The sequence below is a fragment of the Grammomys surdaster genome, unplaced genomic scaffold, assembly GCF_004785775.1.
Source record: "Grammomys surdaster isolate TR1022 unplaced genomic scaffold, NIH_TR_1.0 125698, whole genome shotgun sequence".
Lineage (NCBI taxonomy): Eukaryota > Metazoa > Chordata > Mammalia > Rodentia > Muridae > Grammomys > Grammomys surdaster.
The window spans coordinates 1561319-1588932 of NW_021620534.1; the positions used below are offsets into that span (position 1 = coordinate 1561319).

The 27614-nt window shown below is 42.8% G+C and overlaps 1 protein-coding gene and 1 pseudogene across 1 annotated transcript; both read right to left on the bottom strand.

Moving 5' to 3' along the window:
• Positions 1 to 65: 65 nt before the first annotated feature.
• Slc35g2 (solute carrier family 35 member G2) lies at positions 66 to 26333 on the bottom strand. Its single transcript, XM_028788064.1, has 2 exons — positions 26194 to 26333; positions 66 to 1508 (listed from the first exon to the last, which is right to left on the bottom strand). Exon 2 carries the CDS (start codon positions 1488 to 1490, stop codon positions 252 to 254), a length of 1239 nt encoding a protein of 412 aa, XP_028643897.1. The 5' UTR covers positions 1491 to 1508; positions 26194 to 26333; the 3' UTR covers positions 66 to 251.
• On the bottom strand, positions 15848 to 16762 carry LOC114639319 (annotated as a pseudogene).
• Positions 26334 to 27614: the final 1281 nt, after the last annotated feature.

Here is a 27614-nt window from a genome sequence, read left to right on the forward strand (position 1 = left end):
AGAATGATACCCTTCTACCACAATTACTTTTTATTAATAATTGTAAAGACACAAAGTTCATGATATATTTCATCTATTTAATATTTATTCTTTAATATATTAGTCTGGTATAGTTTTCTGCATCTGCATAATTATACTTTATAGTACTCTATCAATAATATAACACAAAAGACATCTACAGGTAAATATTAAAATGGCAGTGTACATGTTAATAACTAGACATTAACAAGATGATAATAATAGCCAGGTATTCATTTAATGGGAGAGTCCAGTATTTCCTGATAATCTTCCCTCCTTACATTCCTCCAGTAAAGCTTATAGCCAGCAAGGACAAATACACTAATCATAATGATCACCCCTCCAAAAACATCATAAACACTAGGAAATATGTGTAACACTAGAAGCTGTAAGACCATAGCTACCACAATCTCCAGATGTTGTACTGTGCTAACCAACGCTGGGTGGAATTTGTCTAGGGCATAATAAACTCCTAGGAATGCAGCAGTAGAGCAGATGCATATAGCAATGAGATAGCTCCATGTCTCCCCGTCTAAAGGAATGATGGGTTCTTGAAGGACAAACATAGTAGATAATCCCCAGATTGTTCCAGTCCAACCGAAGGTAAACAGTGCAGTCCACATGCTGATCTTCTCCCTGATGGATCTGTACACTATCATAGAAAGAGCCGTGGTCAGCCCGGCCATCACAGTCATGGTATACCCAAAGGTTTCTTTCCAGGCATTTAACACAGAATTGTCCTCGTCAGCAATGTTGGGGATCATGACAAGACAAACACCTAAGATGCTGCAAACCACTGTAGCCATGTCAACATACGCCATCTTCTCATCTACAAGAAGAAAGGCTAGAATGGCACTGAAAACAGTGGTGGTGGCTCTCCACATCGTGGTCCCATTACTCGGAGGAACTATTGAAAAGGAGGTATAAGCACAGGTGATGGAAATAACATTGCATACACCATAAAAGAAAAGTCGTAATCTGTATCCACTGGGCCCAAAGGGAGCTTCCTGGTAATAACACACAACTATCACAGATAACACCTGCAAGACAGACCGGATAAAAATCAGTTCTAAGGATGGAACTTTAGAACGGTCAGAAACAAGCCTCGTGATGAGAGCCACACATCCATGCGCCAAAGCAGACCCAAACAGCACTAGCCACATTTTTCGGGACTGAAAAATGTTTTTTTCTGCAAAGCTCTGGAACTGTCCCATGCTACTGGCTCTTGGGTCTTCTGATCGAAGAGGCTGAGTGTTCATGGTTCCAAACAAAGTTCTTCCTTTTCTTCTCATTTCACTCAGCAGACTTTTCTTTGGGTTCTCTTCCATAAATCTACCATAGTCTTCATTGATTTCTTCATACCCATCATCCCCAGGTTGGGGATAATGAGAAGTATATTTCACCATGACTGTGTTGGGATGTATTTTCACGCGTTTTTTAATTGGATATTTTTTGGATGGAGAAGTATCCATTTCTTCAGATAACAAATCCTATTTAAAGAAAAGAAGAAGAAGAAAAAAACAAATATGTTCATTCCATTGAAAACTGCATTGCTATTTTACAAATACATACTAATTCAATGATGAAAGGTAAGATTATAACAAGAGTCTGGAAACTATAATAGGAAAAGATTATCTGGCATGTGCATTATCATATACATGAAGCCCAGGAACTTTTCCACCCTTATCACCTCTTTTGTAAACTTGCCCCAAAGTCTCATCCTGTTTGTTCTTCGTCTCACTTAGCTCTTTTGCTTGCTTAGTTGGTTGATTAATTGGATTTTTTGAAATAGACTCTTGTGTAGCCCATAATACCCTTGAATTCCTGGTCCTTCTGCCTCCACCTCCCAACTGCAAGGATTAGAGGCATATACCATATGACCCTCTTGAAAGAAAAACACAAAAAATTAAAAGCGACTCCAGTCACACCTTGCCTGTTTATTTGACTATGTTCTAAAATGCAAATACATAAGCCTGAAGTATTTTAGAGATTTTTAAAATTGTGTATGTGTGTGTATGAGCACACACAGGTATCCTCACAAACCTGGGTTACTCAAAGAGCAGGAAGTGCTAACCACTGAGAGCTATCTCATCAATCCCCCAAAGTATTTTACATAATGACACAATCTAAGCCAGGTGTAGTCGCACATGCCTATAATCCCAGCACTTGATATTGTGATATACTGTTGATTAAGAAAAATATTAATTTTCCTTCAAAGTAAGGATTAAAGAAATATTGAACATAAATAATTTGCTACAGTGCTATATATAGTAAACTCTCAAATATTAGCAGTAAGTAAATTTAGCTGTTTTCACCTATAATTATCCTATGAAACACTGGGTATCTTACTGGGTATCTTTTTCTCACTCAGTCTGCCTTCCTGTCTTCCTTTGAACAATTCTTTTTCCTTCTCATTGATTTTTTTTTCTTCCACCCTAAAAGACAGTCTGGCAGTATCCCTTACCAGATATGTGGAGCCCACTGGAATTCTTACCCTAAAAGGGAAGAGACAAAGGAGAAAAAGAGGAAACTTTTTCCCCTCATGATTCCCAAAATCCTTATCCAAACTCACTAATTCCAGGATCTTACACCATGACCCCCAAAATCAAACCGGGTTCGTTGTTTTGACACCGTCTGGGTAGCCAGCTGTTCTGTTTCTTTCTTCTGAAGATCTTCAGCTGGAGGAAGCCATGGAAAATACCACCCAGGCCTCAGAGCCTCCAGGTTCCTAACTGACCTCTTCCTTGCAGTCCCTCCAGGATACCAATCTCAAGAAATCTCAGGATCCTTTGTTTCCCATTTCCAGCCATTTCCATTTTAAAATTATGGCTTTAGCTTCAGTATCCTTAAACTCTGGCACAATGCCCAAGAAGGAATTTCCTTCCCATCTCCCTCTCTTCTGTTGGTGACCTTATGGTCCCTCTAGATTCCCAAGCTACAGACCAAGGGATACTCTGTAATCTTCTTTCTGTCACCACACTCTAAATTGGCTGTCCCTCATACTGTTTTTGTCTTTGAAATATTTCTCAAGAGTTTTCTCTCTTCTCTAATTCCATGTTTATGCCATTATTCTAGATGAAGCTAGTGTGGGTTCCAGACTAGAGAGTTATCCTGGCCTCCTGTCTGCCCTACTTGAGTCCCAGCCCTCCCCCAAATCCCACCTGTGTTATCCTGTTGTCACAGTAACCTGTCTTTGAAAGATTCAGAACAAAACTTTCCTGCACTCAAGAACCTAGAGTTCTGTACAGACCTCACTGCTACACTTTCATAGTGCACTGCTGTGTCCTAGCACTTAAGGGTCTGGGAGACCAGGAAGTTAAGGCCATCCTCAGCTACATAAGTGTGTGGATTTCAAGCTTGCCATGGCCACATGAGATGCTGTCTCAAAAACAAAAAATAAGAGTTATAATCCAACTCCTCTGCCAGGCACTTGGTACCCTGCTCGGTGTGGCCTGGTCTGTCTGTAGCCCCTTGGCCCCTTGGCATCCACTCCTTGCTGCAGGAAGCTGTGTGGTGTGTGTGTTCCCCCAACCCCGACCCTGTACCATGTGTGTAAAAATCATTTCCCAAACTTTTATTGTGGAGAGCCGCATAGTGCTGCACCTTTAAGATGGCACTGGTCTCTGCCTTCCACCACCTGCTGGCGAGGACTCTTAGGAGTAAACAACTCCTTATATGGCAGTGGCAGTTGATCTGGCTTGTCTCCGTGTGTGTGGACCTATCTGCTGTTGCCACGTGGCAGACGGGGGTTGGCTACCCCTAGAGTACTTAAGCCTGGGAGAGGCTTCCCTCGAGGTCGTCAGTTAGAAGGTGGTCAGTTAGAAGGTCATCAGTGAGAAGATTGCTCAAGGGTCCTGATTAAACTGCTTGGAGAAGAGCTCGTGCGTTGCGTCTTCCTTGCTGGTCGAGGGTGGACTCGACAACTGGCGGCCCGTACGGGGAAACAGCGAAGCTCAGAACTTCAAGCAGTCAGGGTGGTGCACCGGTAAGTTCCCAGGTTAAGTTGGGACAAGAGAAGGCCCTCGGTAAAAGAGGCAATAAAGTTTCCGGGTAGGAACAATAAAGCTCCCAGGTTATTGGGACAAGACAAAGCTCCCAGGTTATTGGGACGAGACAAAGCTCCCAGGTTATTGGGACGAGACAAAGCTCCCAGGTTATTGGGACAAGGCAAAGTTCCCAGGTAAATGGGACGAGGGAAAGTTGTGGAATAAGGGAAAGTTTCCGAGCAGGTTGGAACAATAAAGTCTGCGGAACGGAGCGTAGCCATTTCACTCTTTGCTGCAGACAAAGAGAGAGCAGAAAAGTCTACATTGTTGCAGACCAAAAGTGAAAGGCACAGTGTATCGAAAGTATGGGTGCTTCTCAGTCGCACCCAATTTTTTTGGCTCTTCAGGAGCTGCTGTTATCTAAAAATTTGAAACTCAAGAAAAGCACCCTTGAAAGGTTTTTGGATGAGTGCGATACCATTGCTCCTTGGTTCGCAGTTTCTGGTAATTTAACTATCACTTGTTGGGATAAACTGGGAAAGGATCTAGACTTTGCATGGGGTCAGGGAACGCTCAAGTCAGGGGTCAGACCTGTGTGGAAGCTTATCAGGAACTGTTTGGAGGATCAGAGGTGCTGCAGGGCAGTAGAGGAGGGACAGACTGCCCTGGAAATGCTGAAAGAGGAACGCTCAGTTAAGTCAAGCGGGAAGGAGGATTCTGACACAGACTGGTCAGATACTGATGAAGAGCTTCAAGCTCTGATTGAAAAGGTAGAGAAATACTCTCTGAAAGAAGGAAAGAAGAAAAGGGAGATAGACAAAGACCCAGAGACAACTGCCGGGCCACCAGGGGTAGTGCCTCCTACCCCTCCACCATATAATGCCCCGAGCGCCCCTATTGGAGGCTCAGGACGTTCATTTTGCCCAGAGGTGTGGCAAGCAGTGAGATTGGAGTTGCAACTTGCTTGCCCAGTTTTTCAAGATGTTCAAGGTAATCGCTATGAGGAGCCTCTTGATTTTAAGGCCATAAAATCTTTGGCAGAATCAGTTAGGACGTATGGCATTACGGCCTCGTTCACTCTAGCTCAAGTTGAGGCATTAAATAGACATTGCATGACACCTAAACCGTTGTATAATATTTTAAATGGTGACTCGGCTCTTGATTCTCCTAGACAATTAACAGAAGAGGCAAGAAAGGCCTTATGCAAGGTAGAGGAAAGGTTACAAAGTGCCTTTCTGTAGAGATGGCAAGAGGGTCAACCCATTGTTTTGTGCATATTTGCCACCAATGGGCCAGCCTATACGGCCAATTCATTCACCTCCTTTTGGGAACAAATGGAGATACACCTAAACCATGGCTTACCATATAACCCTCAAGGCCAGGGTATTGTGGAACATGCTCATCGCACCTTAAAAGAATGCCTACAAAAACAAAAAGGGGGAGTAGGCCAAGGCCGTGCCCCCAAGGAGAGAATATCGTTAGCCTTATTTACCCTAAATTTTTTAAATTTGGATATCCACGGCCGCTCAGCTGCGGACAGACATCAGAATTCTCATGGCCCCTCTAGAGGCATGGTAAAATGGAAAGATGTCCTAATAGGCTCCTGGCGAGGGCCTGATCCCGTGCTGACATGGGCACGAGGTTCTGTTTGTGTTTTTCCTCAGGACCAGCAAGATCCAGTGTGGGTGCCAGAGCGCCTGGTGCGGAAGGTTCGCTATGAAGACCCTCCTGAGGCTCGAGAGGATGATGGTGACAGTGACACCAGGGTTAGAGACTGAAGGAGCCAGAGGCATCTAGAGAACCCCTGCTTCGTGACATCTTCCTCTCGACCAAGTGGGCAGGTTTGGGATCCTTGGCGATACTTATGGTGCTAGCCTCCTCTATCTGCCTGTGGTTTATTTGCAAGGTTAGGGTTACACAAAAACGGAATGCAGCCATGATTATCCAAGCCTTTACTGCCTTTGAGGCCGGACAGTTCCCCCAAGCTTGGCTGGCATCCATCAAGCCTTGAGTCATCACGTTCAGGTTGCGAGGCTAAGCACTGCACTTGAGGTATGCTGTCAGCTGCTCGCAGCCTCAAGGGGAGCAAGTCTGATTGATGCGGGTTAGTGCCATCCTTTCCCCCAACTGATCGCAATGTTGTTCCTGCCTCAGCAAAAATCGGCACTGGATGGGTCTGACACTGCCTGGGCAGGGATGCTCAGGGAGGGTTAGTACAATGTCTGTTGTTCTTTCTGAGATCAGACCTCTACTCTCACCTGTTTCGTATAAAAACAAAAAGGGGGAACTGTGGAGAGCCGCATAGTGCTGCACCTTTAAGATGGCACTGGTCTCTGCCTTCCACCACCTGCTGTCGAGGACTCTTAGGAGTAAACAACTCCTTATATGGCAGTGGCAGTTGATCTGGCTTGTCTCCGTGTGTGTGGACCTATCTGCTGTTGCCACGTGGCAGACGGGGGTTGGCTACCCCTAGAGTACTTAAGCCTGGGAGAGGCTTCCCTCGAGATCGTCAGTTAGAAGGTGGTCAGTTAGAAGGTCATCAGTGAGAAGATTGCTCAAGGGTCCTGATTAAACTGCTTGGAGAAGAGCTCGTGCGTTGCGTCTTCCTTGCTGGTCGAGGGTGGACGCGACATTTTATTCCACCAGTTCCTCCTCTGCTCCAACTTTCTAAATACTGATCATCTGTTAGGGCCTAATTCAAGTTCTGTCTTGAGGAACAAGCCTCTGACTTCTCCAGACATTCCTTTATCTAAAGAATTGCTGCCTTTCTAATCTGATTTGTATAATGTAATCATGTTGCTTCCTGCTTGGCTCAGCTCCAGAGTCTTATGTTCCTAGTTACTGTACCCAATTTAACTATGTCAATTCTCCTCTTTGATGGCCAGTAATTGTCTTAATGAAATTCTTCATTCCATAGCTTCTCATTTGCTGCTATTGTTAAAATGTTACCTTCTATCCATTCAGAGTTTTCCCCTTCCTGCTACAGGCCAAATCTACAGCTGTAGGGGCATAGTTAGAGAGCATGTGTAACTTGCTATTTCTTCCTCCTAGTCTTTCCTTTTGGAGACTAAAGAAGAGTTTATCAGGCTGTCAGGATGCCTCAGTGGCCAAGGATGCACTCCAAAAAAGGCCAGTGTTCAGTCCCCGGAACTCACATAGTGGAAAGAACTGACTCCTGCAAATTGTCCTCTGACTTTGATGCACATGCCATGGCACATGTATGCCAATACCCACAAACATATATTAAGTGTCTAAAAAATTGTAAATAAAGGTTTATCTTTTTATATATAACTTATTTTTAAGTTCACTGGTTTTTGTCTGCATGTGTGTCTGTGTGAGGGTGTCAGAAGCCCTGGAACTGGAGTTACAGACAGTTGTGACCTGCCAGGAGGGTACTGGGAATTGAACCCAGGTCCTCTGAAAGAGCAGCGAGTTCTCATAACAACTGAGCTATCTCTCCAGCCTCAGAAGGTTTTATCTTAATTGCTTTAGTCCCCATCTGTTGGGGCTGCAGCTTCTCTAGAGGCACAAAGAGGAAAGAACAAGAAAGGGACACATGTCATATACTGGCTCGTATATAACGGGCTATTGATGTCTATCCTAGCCCAAGCTACACTACAGACCTTACTTATTTAATCAAACACAGATCTAAATCCTGCCACATATGGGCTTTGGAGATGTGATTAAAAACCCCTAACTGAGGTATAATCCCAGCACTTGGGTGACAGAAGCAGAAACACAAGGAGGTCAGGACCATCCTCAGATACATAGGGTGTTCAAAGCCAGCCCAGGCTACATGAGACCTTGCCTCAAAAAAAAAAAAAAAGAGAGAAAGAAAGAAAAACGAAGTTCATGATCAGTCAAATTTAACTTAAAAGATTGCATGACTTTATGGAGTGGGGCTAACCTAGTAAGTTGATTGTCTAAGGAGTGCTTAGTCATTTCGTAATGTCAGAGATCCAAATATTTGATACCCTTAAAGTTCCAATCTACCCATGAACTACTTCTCCTTACTGTTCTTAGACCACAAAGCTTTAGTCTATGTTCATGAATTTTCAACTTGCTTTTAACATCCCCTCCCTGACTACCTCTCTATAGACTTCACGCCTGCTATCCAGCTTCACTGTACCATAAGCCAGTGACTTATGATAAGTCCCTTGGTGGTCCTGAATTTCACACTCCTATACTTGGAATTGTTTCTCTACGTGTCTTTGTTTCTTTGTTACATATCCTTTAGGTTGCAGGCATGCAAATGCAGGTTTTCTCAGGTCAACTACAAAGGGCCTCAACACACAGACCTCTGTGCTGTGGGAGACTTTTGTACTGTGAGGCTTACAATTTGCCCAGTGCCTAGCTGTCTTGGACAAAAACCAACTGTATTCACTTGGCCCCAAGAGACTCATATTTCCTTGCCTTTCTAAACAGTGACTAGACCCATCGCTGCTCTCACTCTTTTCTTTCCAACTACTTTCTCTGTGCTCAAAAAGCAAGGGGCAAATTAAAATGTTCTCTCTAGGCATGTTTCCAACTGGGGAGTGAGAAAGCATGCCTAAATTGAGATGCCATCGTTTTTTAAAGGCTCCGAGCCCCTGTTGCTCATATATGTTCATCAGATGTAGTCCACCCCAAGCTGCTAAGGCAAGAAAAGAAGGGAAAAAGAAAAAACACCATAAGGAAATGGTGACCCTGGAGTGAGTGGCTGAGGATGATACCTGGTCTCACCAGAAGGATGGAGACAAATGTTTCTAATGCTAAAAGCAGCAAGAAATACGGACTTGTACCTTTTCCCCATTTTCAAACTTGGGGCTAGAGTACGATCTACCCTGAGTTTGCTTAAGATCAATAGATCAATAAATGTTAACATATTGGAATTGGCCTTGTGAAATAGGTAAAGCATTTCAGAATACCTCCAAGTTGTCACCTGAACATTTACCAGAATTATGATGACACTTTAAATCCACATTAAAAAGTGGTTTATTTTTTCTTTTCTTTCTTTCTTTTTTTTTTTTTTTTTTTTTTTTTTTTGGTTTTTTGAGCCAGGGTTTCTCTGTGTAGCCCTGGCTGTCCTGGAACTCACTCTGTAGACCAGGTTGGCCTCGAACTCAGAACTCCACCTGCCTCTGCCTCCCAAGTGCTGGGATTAAAGGCGTGCGCCACCACCGCCTGGCAAAAAGTGGTTTCTTAATGTCTTAGGTTTTTTTTTTTTTGTCTTAGTTTTTTTTTTTTTTTTGGTACAAAATGAACTATTTTCTGTATTTTAAGTTTTTAAGAGTAAAAAAAAAATGCGATTTAAGATTGGTGTCTCCGTGTGTGTGTGTGTGTGTGTGTGTGTGTGTGTGTGTGTGTCACTAATACATACTTTTTTAAATACAGGGTCTCATATAACCCAGGGTAGTCATTGTTTGATAATCCTCCTTTCTGCCTCAGGCCCCCAAATGCTACGACGTGTATAATCAAGCCCAGCATAGGGTTTGGCTTCTCCTTCTCTACTTAGCCCCTGCGTGAGGCGAGGATTTGTCACCGCGGGCACTGCCTGCCTACCGGATGGTTTAGAAAGCACTCAGGCAAACCCAGCATCATCTCCAGCTTTGTGAATTCCAAGTGAATTCCAAATAGGAGATGTCACTCTCCACCATGTTTCCCAGCAAGTGGCTAAGAGGAAAGACCCAAGTATTAGAGGAGTATATGGGAACACTGCTAATGTGCATCCAAGCTAGGAAGATTTGTTCAGTGTCCATAAAGACATCGTCCTGCTGGTCGTCTTCCTCAGAAGCACTCTCAGGGGCAGGGTTCACAGGTAGCCGGTCTCTCCATGTACGACCGCCCACACCTCCCCCACACTGCTCTGCTCGTGGCAGACATAGTCTTCCATCGCTCTGTAGTTTCAAGGGTTCAGTCCATCATGGCAGGGAACATATGGAAGAGTAGAGCAGCCTACATCATGGTGACTAGAGAGCAGAGAAGAGGTTAGGCTGAGCTTTAAATTGACTAGACACTGAGGAATTTGTATACAATTTGTGGACACACCAAAATAATAGCTTATTTTACATATCTATGCTAAAATGTTTGAGGGGATTTTTAAGGATGAATTCCAGTTAGATAGGGTAGCATGCACCTATAATCCTAGAACCTGGAAGGATGAGGCAGAAGATTAAAAATTTAAGGCCAGCTTGAGCTACAGAGCAAGACACTGTGTCTCAAAGAAAAGAAAGAAAAGGCAGGCTGGAAAGATGATTCAATGGCTGAGAGTACTGGCTGTTCTTGCAGAGGACCCTGGTTTGATTGCCAGCACCCACATGACAGCTCACAACCATCTGTAACCATTGTTCACCTTGTTTCCACAGTCACTGGTTGTGCCTCCTGACCCTGGAACCATCTTACAAATTCACATTCTTCCTTAGAAGAAATGGAGAAGAGATATATATGACAGAGTCCAAATCTGTTCTTCATCACTGTCCCAGCCGGCTGTCAGTGGTGACAGTGTCTGTGATGATGGCTCCCTGCAGTGCTTAGCAGACATACAATGCCAAAACTGAATCACAGCCTACTTGATCTAGGCTAGAAAAAAGTTCAGCTCATGGCAAGCTAAACGATAAGCATCTCAGCATATCAGCCAAAATCTGCTTCATCGAAGGGCTGCCTGAGTAGAGAACCCTCATAGGAGGATGAAAAGCAGAGACTTTCCAAGAGAGGTCAAGGCTGCTCTAAAGGCGTTAGGCTGGATGACACTGGGGCTCTCAGAGACTGCCTCGCCTTAGGTGAGACGATCCTAAATGACATATAAACCACATTAGAAGAGCCACGAAAGTATGTGGTCAAACGTGACTAAGAAGATTTGGGCTGAATTGTGGACAGTAGAGAGGGACCTAAGGATTTTTCTGAGTTAGTTCAGTTTGACCTGTAGGAGGGATCAACATTATACTTAAGGGGTTTGCAAAAGAAAGGAGGTAAGAGTTGAGGTCTGGAGGGCTTGGATGTGGAGCGGGAGATGGCCATTAAACAGGAAGCTAGTCCAAATTTGAGCTGGAGACTCAACTGACAGTGACAGAGGCCAAAGTCAGAGGATCACTGGGAGTAATGTGTAAGCTGTGCAGAACCTGTGAGGCAACAGCAGCACTAAAGGGAACAGGCTTGGGGGTCGGGGGAAAGGGCAGAGGGTGTTAGAAAGGGAGGTAGGGAGTAAAATCCACATCTGATGAAAGCCAATCTAACTGCCTTCATTCACTCGGTGATGGCTACTGATTAGTGGGATATAATGAACGGTGCATACCCACGCTTTGGTGCTTTGTTTTTGTTTTATTTTGTCCGTTGAGATAGGGTCTCACTGTATAGCCAGCCATAGTTGTGCTCCAGAACTCAACATGTAGAGCAGGCTGGCCTGAAGTTCATAGAGCTCCAACCTTCCTCTGCCTCCAGATGAAAAGCGTGAGCCACCATGCCTGGCAATACCAGGGTTTTTAAAAGGGAGCTTCAAAAAAAAAATTTTTTTTGGACTATATGTGGCAGTTTTCAAACAGTGAGTAGATTTGGCTTGTGTGAAAGTGACGATGCCTGGTTTGAAACAGAGCAATTATGTTGTGACACTTTAAAATTCATCCTGGCACACTAATGAATGTGTTGGCTGGCAGCTAAGAACATGCTAAAATACAAGAGTTTCACCATTTATCTTGTTTACCTTTGTTTTCCTTTGATTTCAGAGGTCAGTCCCCGGGCCTTGTGCATGTCCAGCTACAGCCCCAGCACCAAGTCTCACAACATAGACTCAGCATGCACGCCCCTTCCAGAAAACAGCCCTTCTAATCTCTGAAGAGCACTTTTATCAATTTACATAAAATATGCTATTCTCAGATGACACATACTTATCATCTGACACTCTTTCTTTCTGCCTGAAAAAAAAAATTAAGCAAAATCAATTTGCAGTGAAATCAGCACCTTTAAATTCAGCTCACTGGTGACTCTATTAAGGAAAAAACAGCCACGGCTAGAAAAGAGGGTAAGAATAGAATCATCTGTTTTTAATTTTTTGGTGGTGGGGTGGGGGTGGAGGACAGGATCTCACTGTGTAGCTCTAGCTGTCCTGGAACTCACCATGTAAAACAGTCTGTCCTCAAACTCATAGACATCTGTCTGCCTGTGCTTCCTAAGTGCTGGGATTAAAGGTGTACAGCACTGTGCCCAGCTAAAATCATCTTTTTGTATTTTCTGATTTTTATATGTATATCCATGGTTAAATCATTGACTTTATTGTATGGATTACATGCTAAATAAATGAAAAACAAATTCTTGTGTTGTTGATGTACTTTGGCTGCTTATCATATTTTATGAAAGAATATCAAACATCCCAGTGAGCTCAAAGATATCCTCCAATCATCTCAGATATGCAAGAATCTCTGAACAAAGAGGAAGAAGAAGAGGAGGAAGAAGAAGAAGAGGAAGAGGAGGAAGAGGAAGAAGAGGAGGAGGAGGAGGAGGAGGAGGAGGAGGAGGAGGAGGAGGAGGAGGAGGAGGAAAGGCATACCACAGGAGCAGTAGTGTACTCTCCTAGCCCTGAAACACTGCGTGCACCACCTGCTCCCGTCTGCTCCTCTTTCTGCTGTTTATCTGTGTGAGCACCAAGCCAGAATCCCCAAACCCTACTCCAGGCCAAAGTCCAGAAATGCCACAGTGTGTTAGTCTCAAAATTTTACAAATTTGATTTGTTTTAGTCATAGCTGATTCTTTACATAACAGATTGCTGTTATAATTTAAAAAGTCACAATTCAGTCACCTCTTTCCATATCAATCCCAAAGACAATTAAGAGATAGTCATTAGATGCTCTCTTGTTTCAGATCAAACCGTAAATCACATTTTGAATTAAATTTCACAATACCTGGTAGGCAACATAATATACATAGACATATCAAAATCACAGTACACAAATCACCATACTCTACTAATGTATGTAGAACACATACACAATGGAAAGGTGGAAAGACTTTATCAAGTCCCCACCATGGCAAAGGACTCTGTACATTAACAACAAGCATGGTGTAATCCATCTTATCAAAGTTAGCTAGCAACACGTATCAAAATTTTATATGTGTGAGTTCTCCCAGCCATGACATTTCCAATAGTAGAATCTAAGGAGATCATCAGTAAGCATATAAAATGCACACATAAGGGTAGTCACCATGGTTCTCTTTGTATGATAAAAAAATTAGAAATAACCTAATTGCCCATTAATGGAGAGGGGCTAAAGGAAAATACCACCATATGAAATGATAATATCTATGTATATATACTGATATAAGAAAGTATATGTCATATTGTTGAACCAAAAGGAATTTATAAAAGAGTATTCATGGGATGGAGCTGTAGTTCGTTTGGAACAGTGTTTGCCCAACATGTATGAAGTCTTGGGTTTGATGCTCAGCACCACATAAACCAGACATGGTAGCTCAAGCCTGTAACCCCAGAACTCTAAAGACAAAAGTAGGAATATAGGGAGTTCAGTGGCATCCTTGGCTACAAAGGAAGTTTGAGGCCAATATGAGAGACACAAGATTTTGTTCCCCCACTAAAACACACACACACACACACATACACACACACACACACACACACCCCTAAAGAATATTCATGGTAGTGTTCTATTTATAAAATAATTTATGTATATGTGTATACATGCATATGTACTTATAGGGTTTTTATATTTCTATATAAGTATCTATTTAAAAATCTGAAAAAGTTTAACCTACTTTCTTTTTCTTTTTTTTGTTTGTTTTTGTTTGTTTGTTTGTTTGTTTGTTTGTTTTGAGACAGGGTTTCTCTGTGTAGCCCTGGCTGTCCTGGAAATCACTCAGTAGACCAGGCTGGCCTCGAACTCAGAAATCCACCTGCCTCTGCCTCCCAAGTGCTAGGATTAAAGGCGTGCACCACCACCGCCCGGCTTAACCTACTTTAAGAAGAAAAAAAAAAAATCATTACTGTATTTTAGTCTGACAAGTCAGCCGAGAAGCCAGCATAGTTCTTGTATATCTGTGCCATCTGTAAAAGGAAAGCTGTGGATAAACAGATCATTGTACAGGGAAAATGTGAATGGATGGTGTCTCGTGCTCAAACCAAAACAGAGGTAATGACTACAAACTGTGGGAAATGCTTTTGTTATTGCTTTTGAAACAATCCCGTGTGTGTGTGTGTGTGTGTGTGTGTGTGTGTATTAAGATATTTTCATGACAGGCTAAAAATATATGTAGTTTCCAATTGGCAGCACAGAATCTAACATCATTACCATTGGCTTTTCTTACATAAGTTACCGCCCCATAAATCTGCATGTTAATGTGGGAAAATCTGACCTGAACAGATGGACTGCATGCTGTTCTCTAACACATGCACAGATTTCTGATGTTCTGGACCAGGGAGTGGAGTCAGCACTAAAACAGAAGATAATGTCATCCATCTCCTAAGATTGCAATTTCAGAATCTGCTCATAGAAGCAATGTTTCCCTCTCCAGAAATAGAGTGATATTTTTATGCTTTAATGCAATGTGTTCTCCACACAGCAGAGAAGGAGGTAGGAAGATGGTTCAGTGGGCAAATATGCTTGCTATCAACCTGACTCTCACAAGCGTGTGATGACCTACAAGCACATGCACATACTCATGTACACTAAATAAATGTAATAAAAATCTTTTAAGAACAAAACACACAGAAGAGTATTTGTGGTTCTGGGGATGTTAAGTGAATGGTCCTTGAAGCTTAACCATGTTTGGAGAATCCCCCCTTCCCTTGGTGCCGAATGTTTCTTACAGAGGTCAGGTTCCTGGGGCTGACTCACTGTCCAGATTTTTATCTCTGCCTCCTTAGCTCTACATCTCATTACCCAGTAGCCTCTCTTGACTTGGGTGTCTTCATTAGTACAGTTTATAAGTAGACGTCCTTGGGCTTGAAGATCCAATAAAGGGTTCTAACAAGTAATTAGCACCTTTGAGATTTAAATTTCTTGGTCCACAGCTCTCTTATTTATTTAATGTTGTGAAGAGGCTGGCAGAACCAGCAGGATTGAGTCTTGGGAAGACTTGGGTCAAGGAAGTGGCTGGTGAGGTCAGGACATTGGTTACATCAAAGGAGAAAAAGCCAGATTCCCATCATGAGAAAATACATGAGATAACGGGGGCTGGAAACTCACTTGGAGAAGCTTCTCTCTAACAAGCTGTTCCTTCCCTAGGCTCTGGAACACTTTATTCTGGGATGGTACAGCAGGCCTGGACATACTCTGTCACTGTGGGCTGTGTGTGGACATAGCCATAGCCCCAAATAAACTCTCATCACTCCAAGGACAAAGATGATGACTATCTTTTTTCTTGATATCTTGAAGGTTCTACCTCAGTATCAGACTCAACAAATGCTGATAGAACAGGAACTCTCTGGCCTAGCTGGCCTCATTGTTTAACTGTTGACTTTTAATCCTTGATCAGACCAGCTGATGCAACCCTTTGTCTCCACAGTTCTCCAATCTAACTCCCTCATATCTCCTGACTCTGCAGGAAGAGGAGAATTTGGCTGTCATTCTCCATGGTTCTTTTTTTTTTTTTAAGATCCAAACACAAATTTCAATTTTTTTAAAAAAAATTTACATAATGAATAATGTTATAGAAATATACAATATGCTGGATATGGTGGTACATGCCTGTAATCAAAGCACTTGGGAGGCTGAGGCCAGCCTGCACTACAGTGTAAAATTTTGTCACACCCTCACCCTATCCAAATAAGCCACAAATTCTTATCAGAAAACCAAACAGCCTCGAGTAGAACAAATCTCTTTAGTAACAACCACAAGAAAATGCTTGTCAGTTAGGGTCCACTAATTTTTCTTAATTCTCTTTGACTTTCCCCCCTGGTCTTCTACTCTGTTCTCAGCAGGTCGCTTCTTCAACCCCTTCATCTTCCTCATCCGTAGTTTGCTTAGGTCTTGCTTCTGCATATGAATCCTTCCAAATGTTGTACCAAAGATATCCTGAGAGATATTCTTTCTCTTCTTTGGCTTGAGAGCTTTGGGCATCTTCTTGGGCAGTTTATAAAAGGTCGTCTGACGCTAGGTGTGTCTGCCTCATAACCAGGTCCAATGACGGCCCCATCTCCTCTAGCTCGATCCGTGGTGTTCTGCACCCAGACTTCTTCAACAGCAGCTTATAGCTCTGGAAGTAAACCTTCCCATCCAGTGCAGTGAAATGCAGAATGTACTCCAGTCCAGCCAGCCGGACGTTTGCTACTGTGGGGCCTCTGAAGAAACCAATAAGAAGACTGTTTAATCTTCTGTAGGCTTCTGTTACATCAAAATCATCACCAGCAAATATCAACATGAGTTTTGTTCCCTCAGGGCACTTACTAGTCTTAATATCTTTTAGAGACACAAATTTCTCAATACCTAGTTCAATCATATCCAGCACGTGGTAGTCATACATACGACTAGATTATTTGGCCTCTTCTTATTATGGGAGCCAAACATGAATAAAGAGCAGTCTGACTTCTTTGGAAAGAACTCCAGTGATGTCTGATCCTCAAATGGTCTTGTAATATTTTTCTTTTTATATAGAACTCCATATGGTTTCTTCAGTGCATACACATCTCTGAGGACTTAGGTCACAGTTGCATTTGCGTTCCCGCCTTTAATCAGCATGGCGTTCTTAATGTTCTTGCTGACCTTCGATTCTCTCTTCTCAAGGAATCTCTTAGTCCTTTTTGTTTTAGGCTTTAGGACTTTGTCCAAAGCGTCCATCGCTGCCAGATCTCTTAGCGAATCCACGCGTACCTATCACTTCCGAGAAGCCGCCGCTCTCTCCATGGTTCTTTTTTTGTTGTTGTTTTGTTTTGTTTTGTTTCGAGACAGGGTCAGCCTCTCTCTCTCTCTCTCTCTCTCTCTCTCTCTCTCTCTCTCTCTCTCAGACCTTCACTCCTGTTTAAAACAGTGACTCAGGCAGCAACAGACAGAAAACAAAGATAAAGCAAATATAATCAGAAAAATGGGTCCTCAAGTTTTTTCTTTTATCAGGTTCTTAAAGAGTCCAATAAAGCTGCTGACTGATACTGTGGTGTCTTAAATAATAAATTAAAAAAAAAAACACCTCACTCCCAAGTGATTATATATGAAGTGACTAAACACACAGTAAAATGTAGGCACGAGGACTGAGCTCATAGCAATCAAAACAGAAATAGTGTTTATGTGCATATAAAGTACTATACTGCAGTGGTTATATACAACAATTATGTGAATCTAGAGTAAACAGTTCAGCAATATAATTTTATATACAAGCCAATATTTTAAATTATGTATGTATATTAACATTTATAGAGCAAAGTAAAATTTTAATCAAGAGTCAGAAAAAAGTTCCATCTCAACTGGTCTCTGACATTTCCCTGCCAAGTTAAGGTTTTTTTCCTGGGTATGAAGCAGAAGGAAAAGGAGAGAAACTAGCAAAGAGGAAGCAGTCCAGTGACTACCACTCTCCTTTCCACATCTCCTCACTACTGCTAAGAGATTAAAGGCGAAAAAAATAATATATGAGTAGTGATGAGAAAGGAAATTTTGCCTGATTTTATGATCAAAATATGCAGGAAGAACATTCAGTAAGTAGGAGGACACAGCGGTGGCTCCCTGCTGGCACAGAGATGTGTCACTGTTTAAGAACACCACCTGTGGCACAAGTGTCTCAGCATGAAACCCCAGCAAGACTTACAACCAACACAGTTCTAAGGTGCTGGAAAACCCAGTTAGAATACGCCTGTGCTCTTCCCTCTTCCTTTACCCCAGATCCCGTCCCAACAGAATGTTATATTTCTATTCAGACCATCGGGAAGCAAAGCTTCCTGGAGCACATAATAACTGAGGAGAGCCTGATGCTCACTGTGGTAACTACAGACCATAAGCTTGCTAGGTACACTAGTGGTGGCAGAGATCCACCAGGTCTCAAGTGTGGATAGCAATGCTGTCTATCCAAGTTGAGAAGCATCAAGGAACTTAGCCATCTTTGTGAATTAAAATATTTTGAAATTTAACTTTATAAGCTTCAATTAAAATTGTATTTGATTATGAGATGTATTTATGCCTCTCTAAATATTCTCTTGATTTTATTAAGCCTACTTCTTTGAGGAGATACAAAATCATATGCAGACACTTGGTTTGTTTTTTCTTTTTTAAAGAATTTATGGTGTGTGTGTGTACTGTGAGTGCAGCTCAGTGGTAGAGCATTTGCCTAGTTTGTGTCACATCCTGTGTCTCATCCTTGGCAGAACATTTTTTTTTTTAATCTTCCTGTTAGACTGTCTGTCTTCCTACAAAGTCATATGTGAGAATGTTTGGAGGTAGTGATTTCAGAAGGTGACTAGCTCATGAGAGCAGAGCTCTTGCCACTCTGATACATGGGGACACACAAAAGTCTATCATCTATGATCAGGAAGCAGATCTCACCAGATACCTAATTTTGTAGTATCTTAATCTTGGACTCCTCAGCCTTTAAAATGATGAGAAGCAAATTTCTGTTGTTGACTGAAAGCCATCCACTTTGTTATGGCAGCCTGAAGGAACTAACACTGTCCAAATGCTATCTTTAAAACAAAACAAAACAAAAAAACATATTTTAGGGGCTAGAGTGATGGTTCAGTGGTTAAGAGCACTGGTTGCTCTTCCAGAGGACCTGGGGTTATCAGCACCCACATGGCAGCTCAGAACTGTCTGTAGCTCCAATTCCAGGGGATCTTGACACTTTCACACACATATGCAGGCAAAACACAAACACATATAAAACAAAGATTGTAGTGTGTGTGTGTGAGTGTGTGTGTGTGTGAGTGTGTGTGTGTGTGTGAGTGTGTGTGTGTGAGTGTGTGTGTGTGTGAGTGTGTGTGTGAGTCTGTGTGAGTGTGTGTGTGTGAGTGTGTGTGTGTGAGTGTGTGTGTGAGTGTGTGTGAGTGTGTGTGTGCGCACGAGCGCACATGCACGCATTCCTGTCTGTCAGTCTGCCTGTCTATATACGCCACATGTCTGCAGGTGTGCACAGATGTCAGACGGCACATCAGACGCCTGGAGCTGGAGTTACAGGTGATCATGAGGCATCTGACATAGGTGCTGGGAACCAAACTCAGGGCAAAAGTTTTTCTTTTGAAGAATAGAAGAGTCAGGGTCCATGGCTACAATCTCAGCACCTGGGAGGCTGAGGCCGGCAAGGCCAGCCTGACTATAGAGTAAGACTTTGCTTCAAAAATCGATCAACAACAAAATAGAAAAAAATTAACATCGTAACCCTACTTATGATAGGTTAAGTTCATGATATATATTGTTATATTTGTAACGCTAAAATGTATCTTAAAGTTGATGACATCTCACAGTCATTGTTATGAATATAATAATCTGAAAATATTTGCTTCAGACTATTACCTGTGCTGGTTCTTACAGAACTGGACTCACTAGGAGGATTTAATTTTATAATCTGATCTTTTTATTTTTTATAATCAGCTTTTTAAAAACAAATCCTCTAAAAACTATGAAGTTGTTATTCTCAGGACTGTTGGGTTGGTTCAATAGGGTAAGGCACTTGCCCACCAAGCCTGACAACCTGAGTTCGGTTTCCTGGACTCATATGGTAGAAAGAGAGAACCATCCCTGGCAAGTTGTCCTTCGACCTCCATACAGGTGCTGTGGCACCCTTCCCCCAATAAAAAAGTAAATATTTTTTAAAATTGTTATTCTCATTAGTCTATTCCAAAATGATCTTAAACCTTGGAAAGGAAATAATAAAGAATAATTCAACAATATTCAAATAATCATTCTTTAGTTTTGGAAAATAGATTACATTGATCCATAATGGATAGTTGCCAAAAAGCATTTGACCAACTTTATGCATGGGTGGTTCTTCTTTTAGAAACATTCTGACATAAATTCCCATTTTGGTTAATTAGTGCACTTGGATACATTTTCTTCTGGCTACATAAAAATATTCTAAAGGATAGGTTTTTCTAAAAATTGCATGCTAACTTTTAAAATATTACAAACTACATTTAACGTAAAAACACTGTAATTGGATTTCTTTTTTTTTAATAGTGTACATTTAATTAACCCAGTTTAGTGGCAAGTTCTTTAGCCTTTGCCTTTTCCAGCTTGGCAATGCAAGCCACAGACTTAGGACCCAGGACGTTGCCTCCCCAGTGGCGGCGGATTTTGTCATATCTGTCATTATAATTGGTCCTAATAGCTTCCACCAGCTTAGCCAGAGCACCCTTGTCTTCCAAGTTAACCTGTGTGAAGGCAACAGTGGTGCATGTCTTCCTGTGGACCAGGCGCCCCAGCCTGGCCTTTCCCTTGATGGTGCAGTAGGGCACTCCCCCATCTCTTGACACAGGGCAGGCAGGAATACCACCAGTTCAATGGGGTCTACACCATGGGCAATTACCACCAGCTGAGCCTTCTTGTTCTCCACCAAGGTGGTGACTGTATTGACTGGGAGGACAGGTGGTCTCTTAGTTGGGACGTCCCCTTTGCCAGCAGCTTTCTTCTCAGCACAGGCCAGTAGCCTTTGCTTCTTCTCTTGCTTTGTCTCTGGCCTGTACTTGTGGGCAAGCTTAAGCAGCTGAGTAGCTGTTTGCCTGTCCAGGGGCTGGGTGAACTGGTTAATGGCAGGAGGTACTTTGAGCCCCTTATAGAGGATGGCTCTTTGCCGATGCAGCCTGATGTAGCGGGGCCATTTGATGAAGCGTGTTAGATCTCATTTGGACTCCTGCCCAATGCCGAAGTTCTTGGGTCTTTTCTCAAACAAAGGATTGACCACCTTTTTGGCCTCCTGTTTCTTGATGACAGCAGAGGCAGGGGCCACCTTCTTCCCCTTGGCCTTCTTTCCTTTGGACATCTTGCTTGGCTGGAGGAGAGAGCTGTAATTGGATTTCTAAAAATTAAATATTCCACATTGAAAGACTCAAACTAAATAGCATATTGTGTCTCTTAGAAAATGTAGATAAATATGGATTAGAAATCAATACTCTGGAGGGCCCTGCTGGGCATAGGTGGAAGAAGAGAACCTTGACCTCATGAAGGCTGGATGCCCCAGGGGGTGGGAATTTTGAGGGTGGGGAGGTGGGAGTGGGGGGGGTAGATAGAGGTTACATCCACAGAGAAGAAGGAGGAGGGGCGAGGGGATTGGGGGTTCCGAGGGGGTGGTGGGGGATGGGGTAAGGGGACAACATAGGAAATGTAAATAAATCATCCAATAAAAAAAAAAAAAGAAAAAAAAAAGAAATCAATACTCTTTAATTCCTTTCAGTTCTGTAACTCAAACCCAGGGCCTTGCATGTGTTAGAAAAGTGAAATTATTATTATTTAATGTACAAAATAATTTACAACTAGTAATGAACTAAATTTTAAAAGAAAATGAGAGAATAAATCTAGGGTTTAAAGTATTTTTTTGTAAATTATAAATGAATCACTTGCAAATTCAAAACTTAAAACAATGTTCCCATGAGAAGATATTTATATGTGAAAAGAAATAGAAGCAGAAGCTTGCTTGTAATCACAGTACCTCAGAGGCTAAGGAAGATTATGTTTTATGTAGAGAAATGCAATGCTGATATAAGTGCCAGAAAATATAATAAAAGTATATTAATATGCATGGATGTCCCAGTCAGTGGAGTGCTTGCTAAACAAGCATGAAGACCTGAATTCAGATCCCCATCACCCACAGAAAAGCCCACAGTAGCATGTATCTGAAACCCTAGTACAGAAGGGGAAGAAGGATGACGGGTAGATTCCTGAGGTCACTGGTCAGCCAATCCAGCCAATTGGTAAGCTCCAAGTTATGTTAGAGACCCTGTTTCAAAAAATGAGATGAAGAATGATGGAGAAAAACACCCAGCATCAACTTCATCCCCTTACACATTCATACACACCATGCATTTAGACACATATACACATATGTACACAGCTACATGTATTCATTCTGTGATGCCAATGCTGATTGTCAAGTTAACAAAATCTAGAATTACCTGGAGGAGGGTCTCTCTCTAGGGATACCTCTAAGAGGTTGTCTTGGTCACACTAATTGAGATCAGAAGACCCACTAGTTTAATGGCATCCTGCCCTGCTCAGGTCCTGGGCTGTGTAAGTGGAGAAAGGAAGCTGAACAGAATGCCTGAATCCACTACTCTCTGTTCCTGATTACAGATGTGATGGCGACAGCTATGCCAAGCTCCTGCAGCTCTGATTTACCCGCCATGGTGAACTGTGCTTTGAATTATAAGCTAAAATAAATCCTTTCTCCATTAAGTTGATTTCTTAAGATACTACATCCTAGCAACAGTTAAAGAAGCTCTCTCTCATACACATACACACCATTCAAATAGAAATTATATATATAGAAAATTTCTATACAGCATAATACTATAAACAAAGTTAACAAAATAAAAAAAAAATGTGGTAGCATAGGCCTTTAATCCCATGAGGCAGATTTCTGTAGTTCAAGGCCAGCACAGTCTACATAGGGAGCACTAGCTAGGCCAGTCAGAAATACATGGTGAGATTTTCTTTCAAAAGCACAACAAACAGAATACAGTACTATACAAAGAGCTTATATGAATCAAAAAGTAAGTATGCCAATAGAAAAATAAATATATGAGTTAGCAAGTTGCAAAATGAGAAATAAATACTGCTAATGAATAAATGAACAAATGTCCTTCTCTGTCTGCCCAATTAGAAAATACCTTTAGAAATTGATAAAACTGTTTTTGGTGAAGGATGGGACTACTGACATTCACACTTACCATTTATATAGTATATGTTTATCTACTTTTCAAGACAGAATTTGTAAATAATGGTTGCCCAATAAAAATTCCTTAAATATGGTGCTTTTGGAAATGGTTAAAAGAGGAAATAAAAAATATTTGAATAAATGAATGTCTCAAATGTACCAAAATTAAAATATCCATCATTTAAACCACAAATCAAATTTCACTTCAAGATTTTTGTTATAAGACTGTAATTAAGCTGGGTATGGTGGCACACATCTTTAATCCCAGCACTAAGGAGTCAAAGGCAGGAGAATCTCTAAGTTCAAGACCAGCCTGGTCCACAGAGTGAGTTCCAGCACAGCCAAAGTTACTTAGTGAAACACTGCCTCAGAAAACAAAACAACAACACAAGGACTGTAATTAAACAAGTGTGTGTTGGTGCAAAGATGTTATATTGACATGGAGCAATTTAAGTGTCTGCCAATACATGAATAGATTTTTAAAATGGGGCATCTGGAAATACAAAGAAATAACATTCAACTTTTAAGAAGAAAGAAATTCTATCCCATGAAAAAAATGCGAATTAAATGAGATATTATGCTAAGTAAAGAAACCAGTCACAAATACTGTATGGTCCCACTTACATGGAATATATGAGATGAGCAAAGTCACAGACAAGAAGAGAGGGGTTGTTAGCAAGGGGCTAGAGAGCAGAGGAAAACAGGGAGTTACTATTGTATGCTTCGACACTGCAGTCAAATGAATAGACCCAGGGATTGCTGTATATTGTACCTCTAGTCAGTCCTAATGCATTATCATCCATTTAATGAATTTACATCTTTGAGATGATAGATGTTTGCCATATCCTTTTTCCCTTAGTGTAATTTATTTTTATTTTACATGTAAAAATGTTTGCCTGTATAGATGTATATGCACCACAACCATACCAGGTGCCCTCTGAGGACAGAAGAGGGCATAGATCCCCTGTAATCAGACCTACAGAGAGTTGTAAGCTGCAACATAGAGGCTGAGAATCAAACAAGGGTCCTCTGCAAAAGAAGCAAGCACTCTTGTCTGCCAACATCTCTGTGTCTCCATTCTTAAGATAATTTATGTTAAGGATGACATTAGGCCAGGCATGATAGTGCATGCTTGCAATCTCATCTTCTGGGAGATGAGGGTAAGAGGATGATCAGGAATTCAACATCATCTTTGTCCACCTACCAATTTTTAGTCCAACTGGGACTGTATAAAAATCTGTCTAAAAGAAAATATATATAGCGTTTGCTGGGCTTGGTAGCGCATATCCATAATCCCGTGTAATCCCAACACTTTGGAGGCTAAGGCAGAACAACTTTGCATTCAAGGCTGGTGTGGGAATCAGTGAGACCCTGTCCCAAAACTGGAAACAAACAGAAAAGCTATTTACAGAACTGTCTTTAACAGTGGTTCTCAGCCTTCCTAACGCTGCAACCCTTTAATACAGTTCCTCAGGTTGTGGTGACTCCCCACCCCATAAAGTTGTTTTTGTTTTGTTTGTTTGTTTGTTTTTGCTGCTTCATAACTTTAGTTTTCCTACTGTTATGAATCATAATGTAAATATCAGATATGCAGGATATCTGATATGTGACTATCCCAAAGGTGTCGAGACCCAGTGGTTAAGAACCACTGGCCTATACTAACAAAATTTTGAACATAAATGTTCATAATTACAAGATTACTGAAAACACAACAGACAGAAGGATGGTCCATCTAAAAGTATGTATACTCATACAAAAGAATTTTTGCGTTTCTCTATTACCTACATTTCTTTAAATAAGCATGCTTTCTTTTTCCTTCCGATTGATTGATTGATTGATTGATTATGGCAGTGAGAATCCCTCATAAGGTCTTTTGCATGCTGAGTTATGCTCCCACTCCCTCTAATACAGCATTCTCTGGAACTTAAATATGTGAATATAAGCACCAAGCACTTCAATCTACAAGCACAGTGCCTTAGGAACAGATGTTTCTGAAGATTAATTGTGCTGTAGAGTTCAGAATCTCAAGATGTGTCAAAAAATAAAGATGGGTTACGAAAGGTTCCGGGAAATGTGTGGCCTGTGGTACGTGATGGCTTTGAAAAGAGATGAGTGTCGTTTGTAGGTATGTACTCATACATATATCCTACACATGCACACACATACATTAGGGCCGGTGTGCTTTCTCATAGTGTGTACTTTTAGGAAATCAACCAAGCTGTGCTTTATCTCTTCTTCCAAGGTGAACCACATTTCCCTGCAGTGTTTCCCTCAGGGGACCACGCTCAACCCATCTGTGGAGGGTTTCAGTATCTGACCTGCTACGGCTTGTCCGCTTGCCTTAGCGATGAGTTATTTTTGGCAAAGGTGCAAAACAGGAAAATACAGCTGGCATGGGCCCAGGAAGCCGTAGACTAGGGCATGAGGAGCTTCAGCACCACGGACACAGTCAACTATGCTCAAAGTCTTTCCCCGAGAATAGACCACAGACTTGGCCCTCTCCGGGCCTGCTCCCTCGCCCTCCCAGCTGGTATGAGACTGTCTAGGAGCTCGTCAATCCTCACTGGGACAGGAAGTTGCTCCAGCTTCTACCAGAGCCTGGTGATGACAGCCTGGGCAGTGACGTGGATCTGCGCAGCGCCCCCAGCTGCCCCAGTAAGAGTGAGTGTTCCTCCTGCCAGTTCTCGCGACCCTTCTTTCCCCTCTAATGAATTAAATGGGCGCACGCTGCATAAAATTCTAAATCTAGAACCAATTCCGTCAAGAAAATCCGCATTTTGTTCTACGTGGATAGATGAGAAGGAACTGACTTGCCCAAGCCTTCACCACCACACTCGACTACCACCGGGGTCCTTCCTCCCTATTGAGCCAAGAGACACGAAAATCTCAACCCATCTAAAGTGGAGTTCAAGACTCATAGACACAGAACAGCAAAGTGATGGCAAATCCAAAATCTTTGTCAGACTCCTAAAACCACACAGCAATTTTCGAAAGTTGCATTCACAATCACTCCTATGACGCCACAAGCACTCGCCGAGCTTCTGTGGGCTCCGGGGCCAGAGGAGGGACAACAGCCCTGACCTTCATCATGCAGACGGGTTGGGCCGACACAAGCAAAGGTGTCAGCACCCGGGATGAGGCCCCGGGATGGTGCTGACTTTATCAACCCTTTATTCCTTTTCTCCAAGACAGCAGAGGGGAGAAGTGGGCACTGGGTGGCTTTTCGGGCGTCCTGCAGGGACGCGCGCCCAAGGAGGTCTGTCAAGTAGGCGGGGCGCTTGACGCCAGCCTACCTTACCCCAAGCGAGGTGCCCTACGGGTCTGCTGCCGCCGACGTGGAGCTCGGTACTTCCTCTTCCCGGCGGGACCAGACGGCAGAGTCCCGCACCTCCCGCTGCTGCCCACCCGCCACCGGGCCGGTTACCTGCGAGTGGCGGCTAGGCGGGTGCGCCCGGAGCTCTAGCGGACTGAGCCGGAGCGGCGCTCCTGGTCTGGCTTCCCTAGCCAGCTGAGGCCGCCACGCGCTCGGCGGGGACCACTGCAGCCTGGACTGCCAGGGGCGATCAGCAAGGAGAGGGGCGCCAGGCGCGGCCACTGCGCCTGCGCTCTCCGCTGCCCCAACCCCCACCGCGGGCGCTGCGGGAGTGGAAGAGCGCTGGAGACCACCAGGACGCCTGCCTAGACCCGGGGACTGGCCCTCCCCGAGAGGCGTGAGCGTCCCAGGCGGTGGAAGCTACCAACGCCCTGGGGCGGGAAGCGAAGGGAGACGGGGGAGGGGACGCAGGGTGGGGGGAGGGTGCTCTTAGACTACCAGCCAGGGCGACTAGGTCCTCTGGAAAGGGACGAGGAGGTAGTCTCCATTCGTTTCTACCTGGTTGTAAGAACTAAAATTGATATTCCTTGATGTTTGAAGTGATGTCCAGTATCGATAAACCTCGGGACAGAAGAATACTGGGGTATCCCTGAGTCCTGACCTTTTTACCCAGGTTTTGCAAGGTGGGAGAAGTCTTGACAGTGCAAATGTTCGTATATGCCAATCCCCAAAGCTAAGTGAACACTCTTTTAAAAACAGACCAAGTCACCAAGGCAATAAGAGTCCAGGAGACAGGCCGGAAGACCACGACCTTAGGGCAAGTAAAGGATCAGGCCTGAATAACGGTGCTAAGGATGGAAAAAGACAAAGGTCTTCTGCCAGATTTCCCGTATTCTGTTTAGCTCTTTCTATCCTGCTCTGACCTTGATAGATGAATTCAACTGTCTTCTAGCTCTTGGAAAGTGTGGGCAAGCGAGAGAGACATAGGAAACAGAGTTAGTCTGTTATTGACTGTTCTTCATTTCAAAGTCAGAACGTAAATCCTCTGATAGAGTTTTGTGTTTGCACACTTGACCACAAGCTGTCCTCCTCCTTCAATCCTGGATGACTCCCAGAGGGTTCTTTTATGTATCACACAAACACACACCTTAATGGATAAAGTCAACTGTCTTCTATCTTATGGATGTAGTGAGTATATGAGAGACACACAGGAAACACATATACATGCACATAAAAATGCACACACATATACACACATATGCACACACAAATACAAATACAAACACATACATACACACATTCACATACAAATACATACACACATACACACACATTCGCACTCACATACGTACATACATACATACATGCATACGGACACACACACATGCACACACACACCATACCTGCTTTTGTTGTGCAAACCTTGTTCCTTAACTTAAAACTGTTGGTTGAATAAAGATGCCTACAGCCTGTAGCTGGGCAGAAGAGAGGTAGGTGGGGCTTCGATTCCTTGGCTTGGGGTCTGAGGCAGA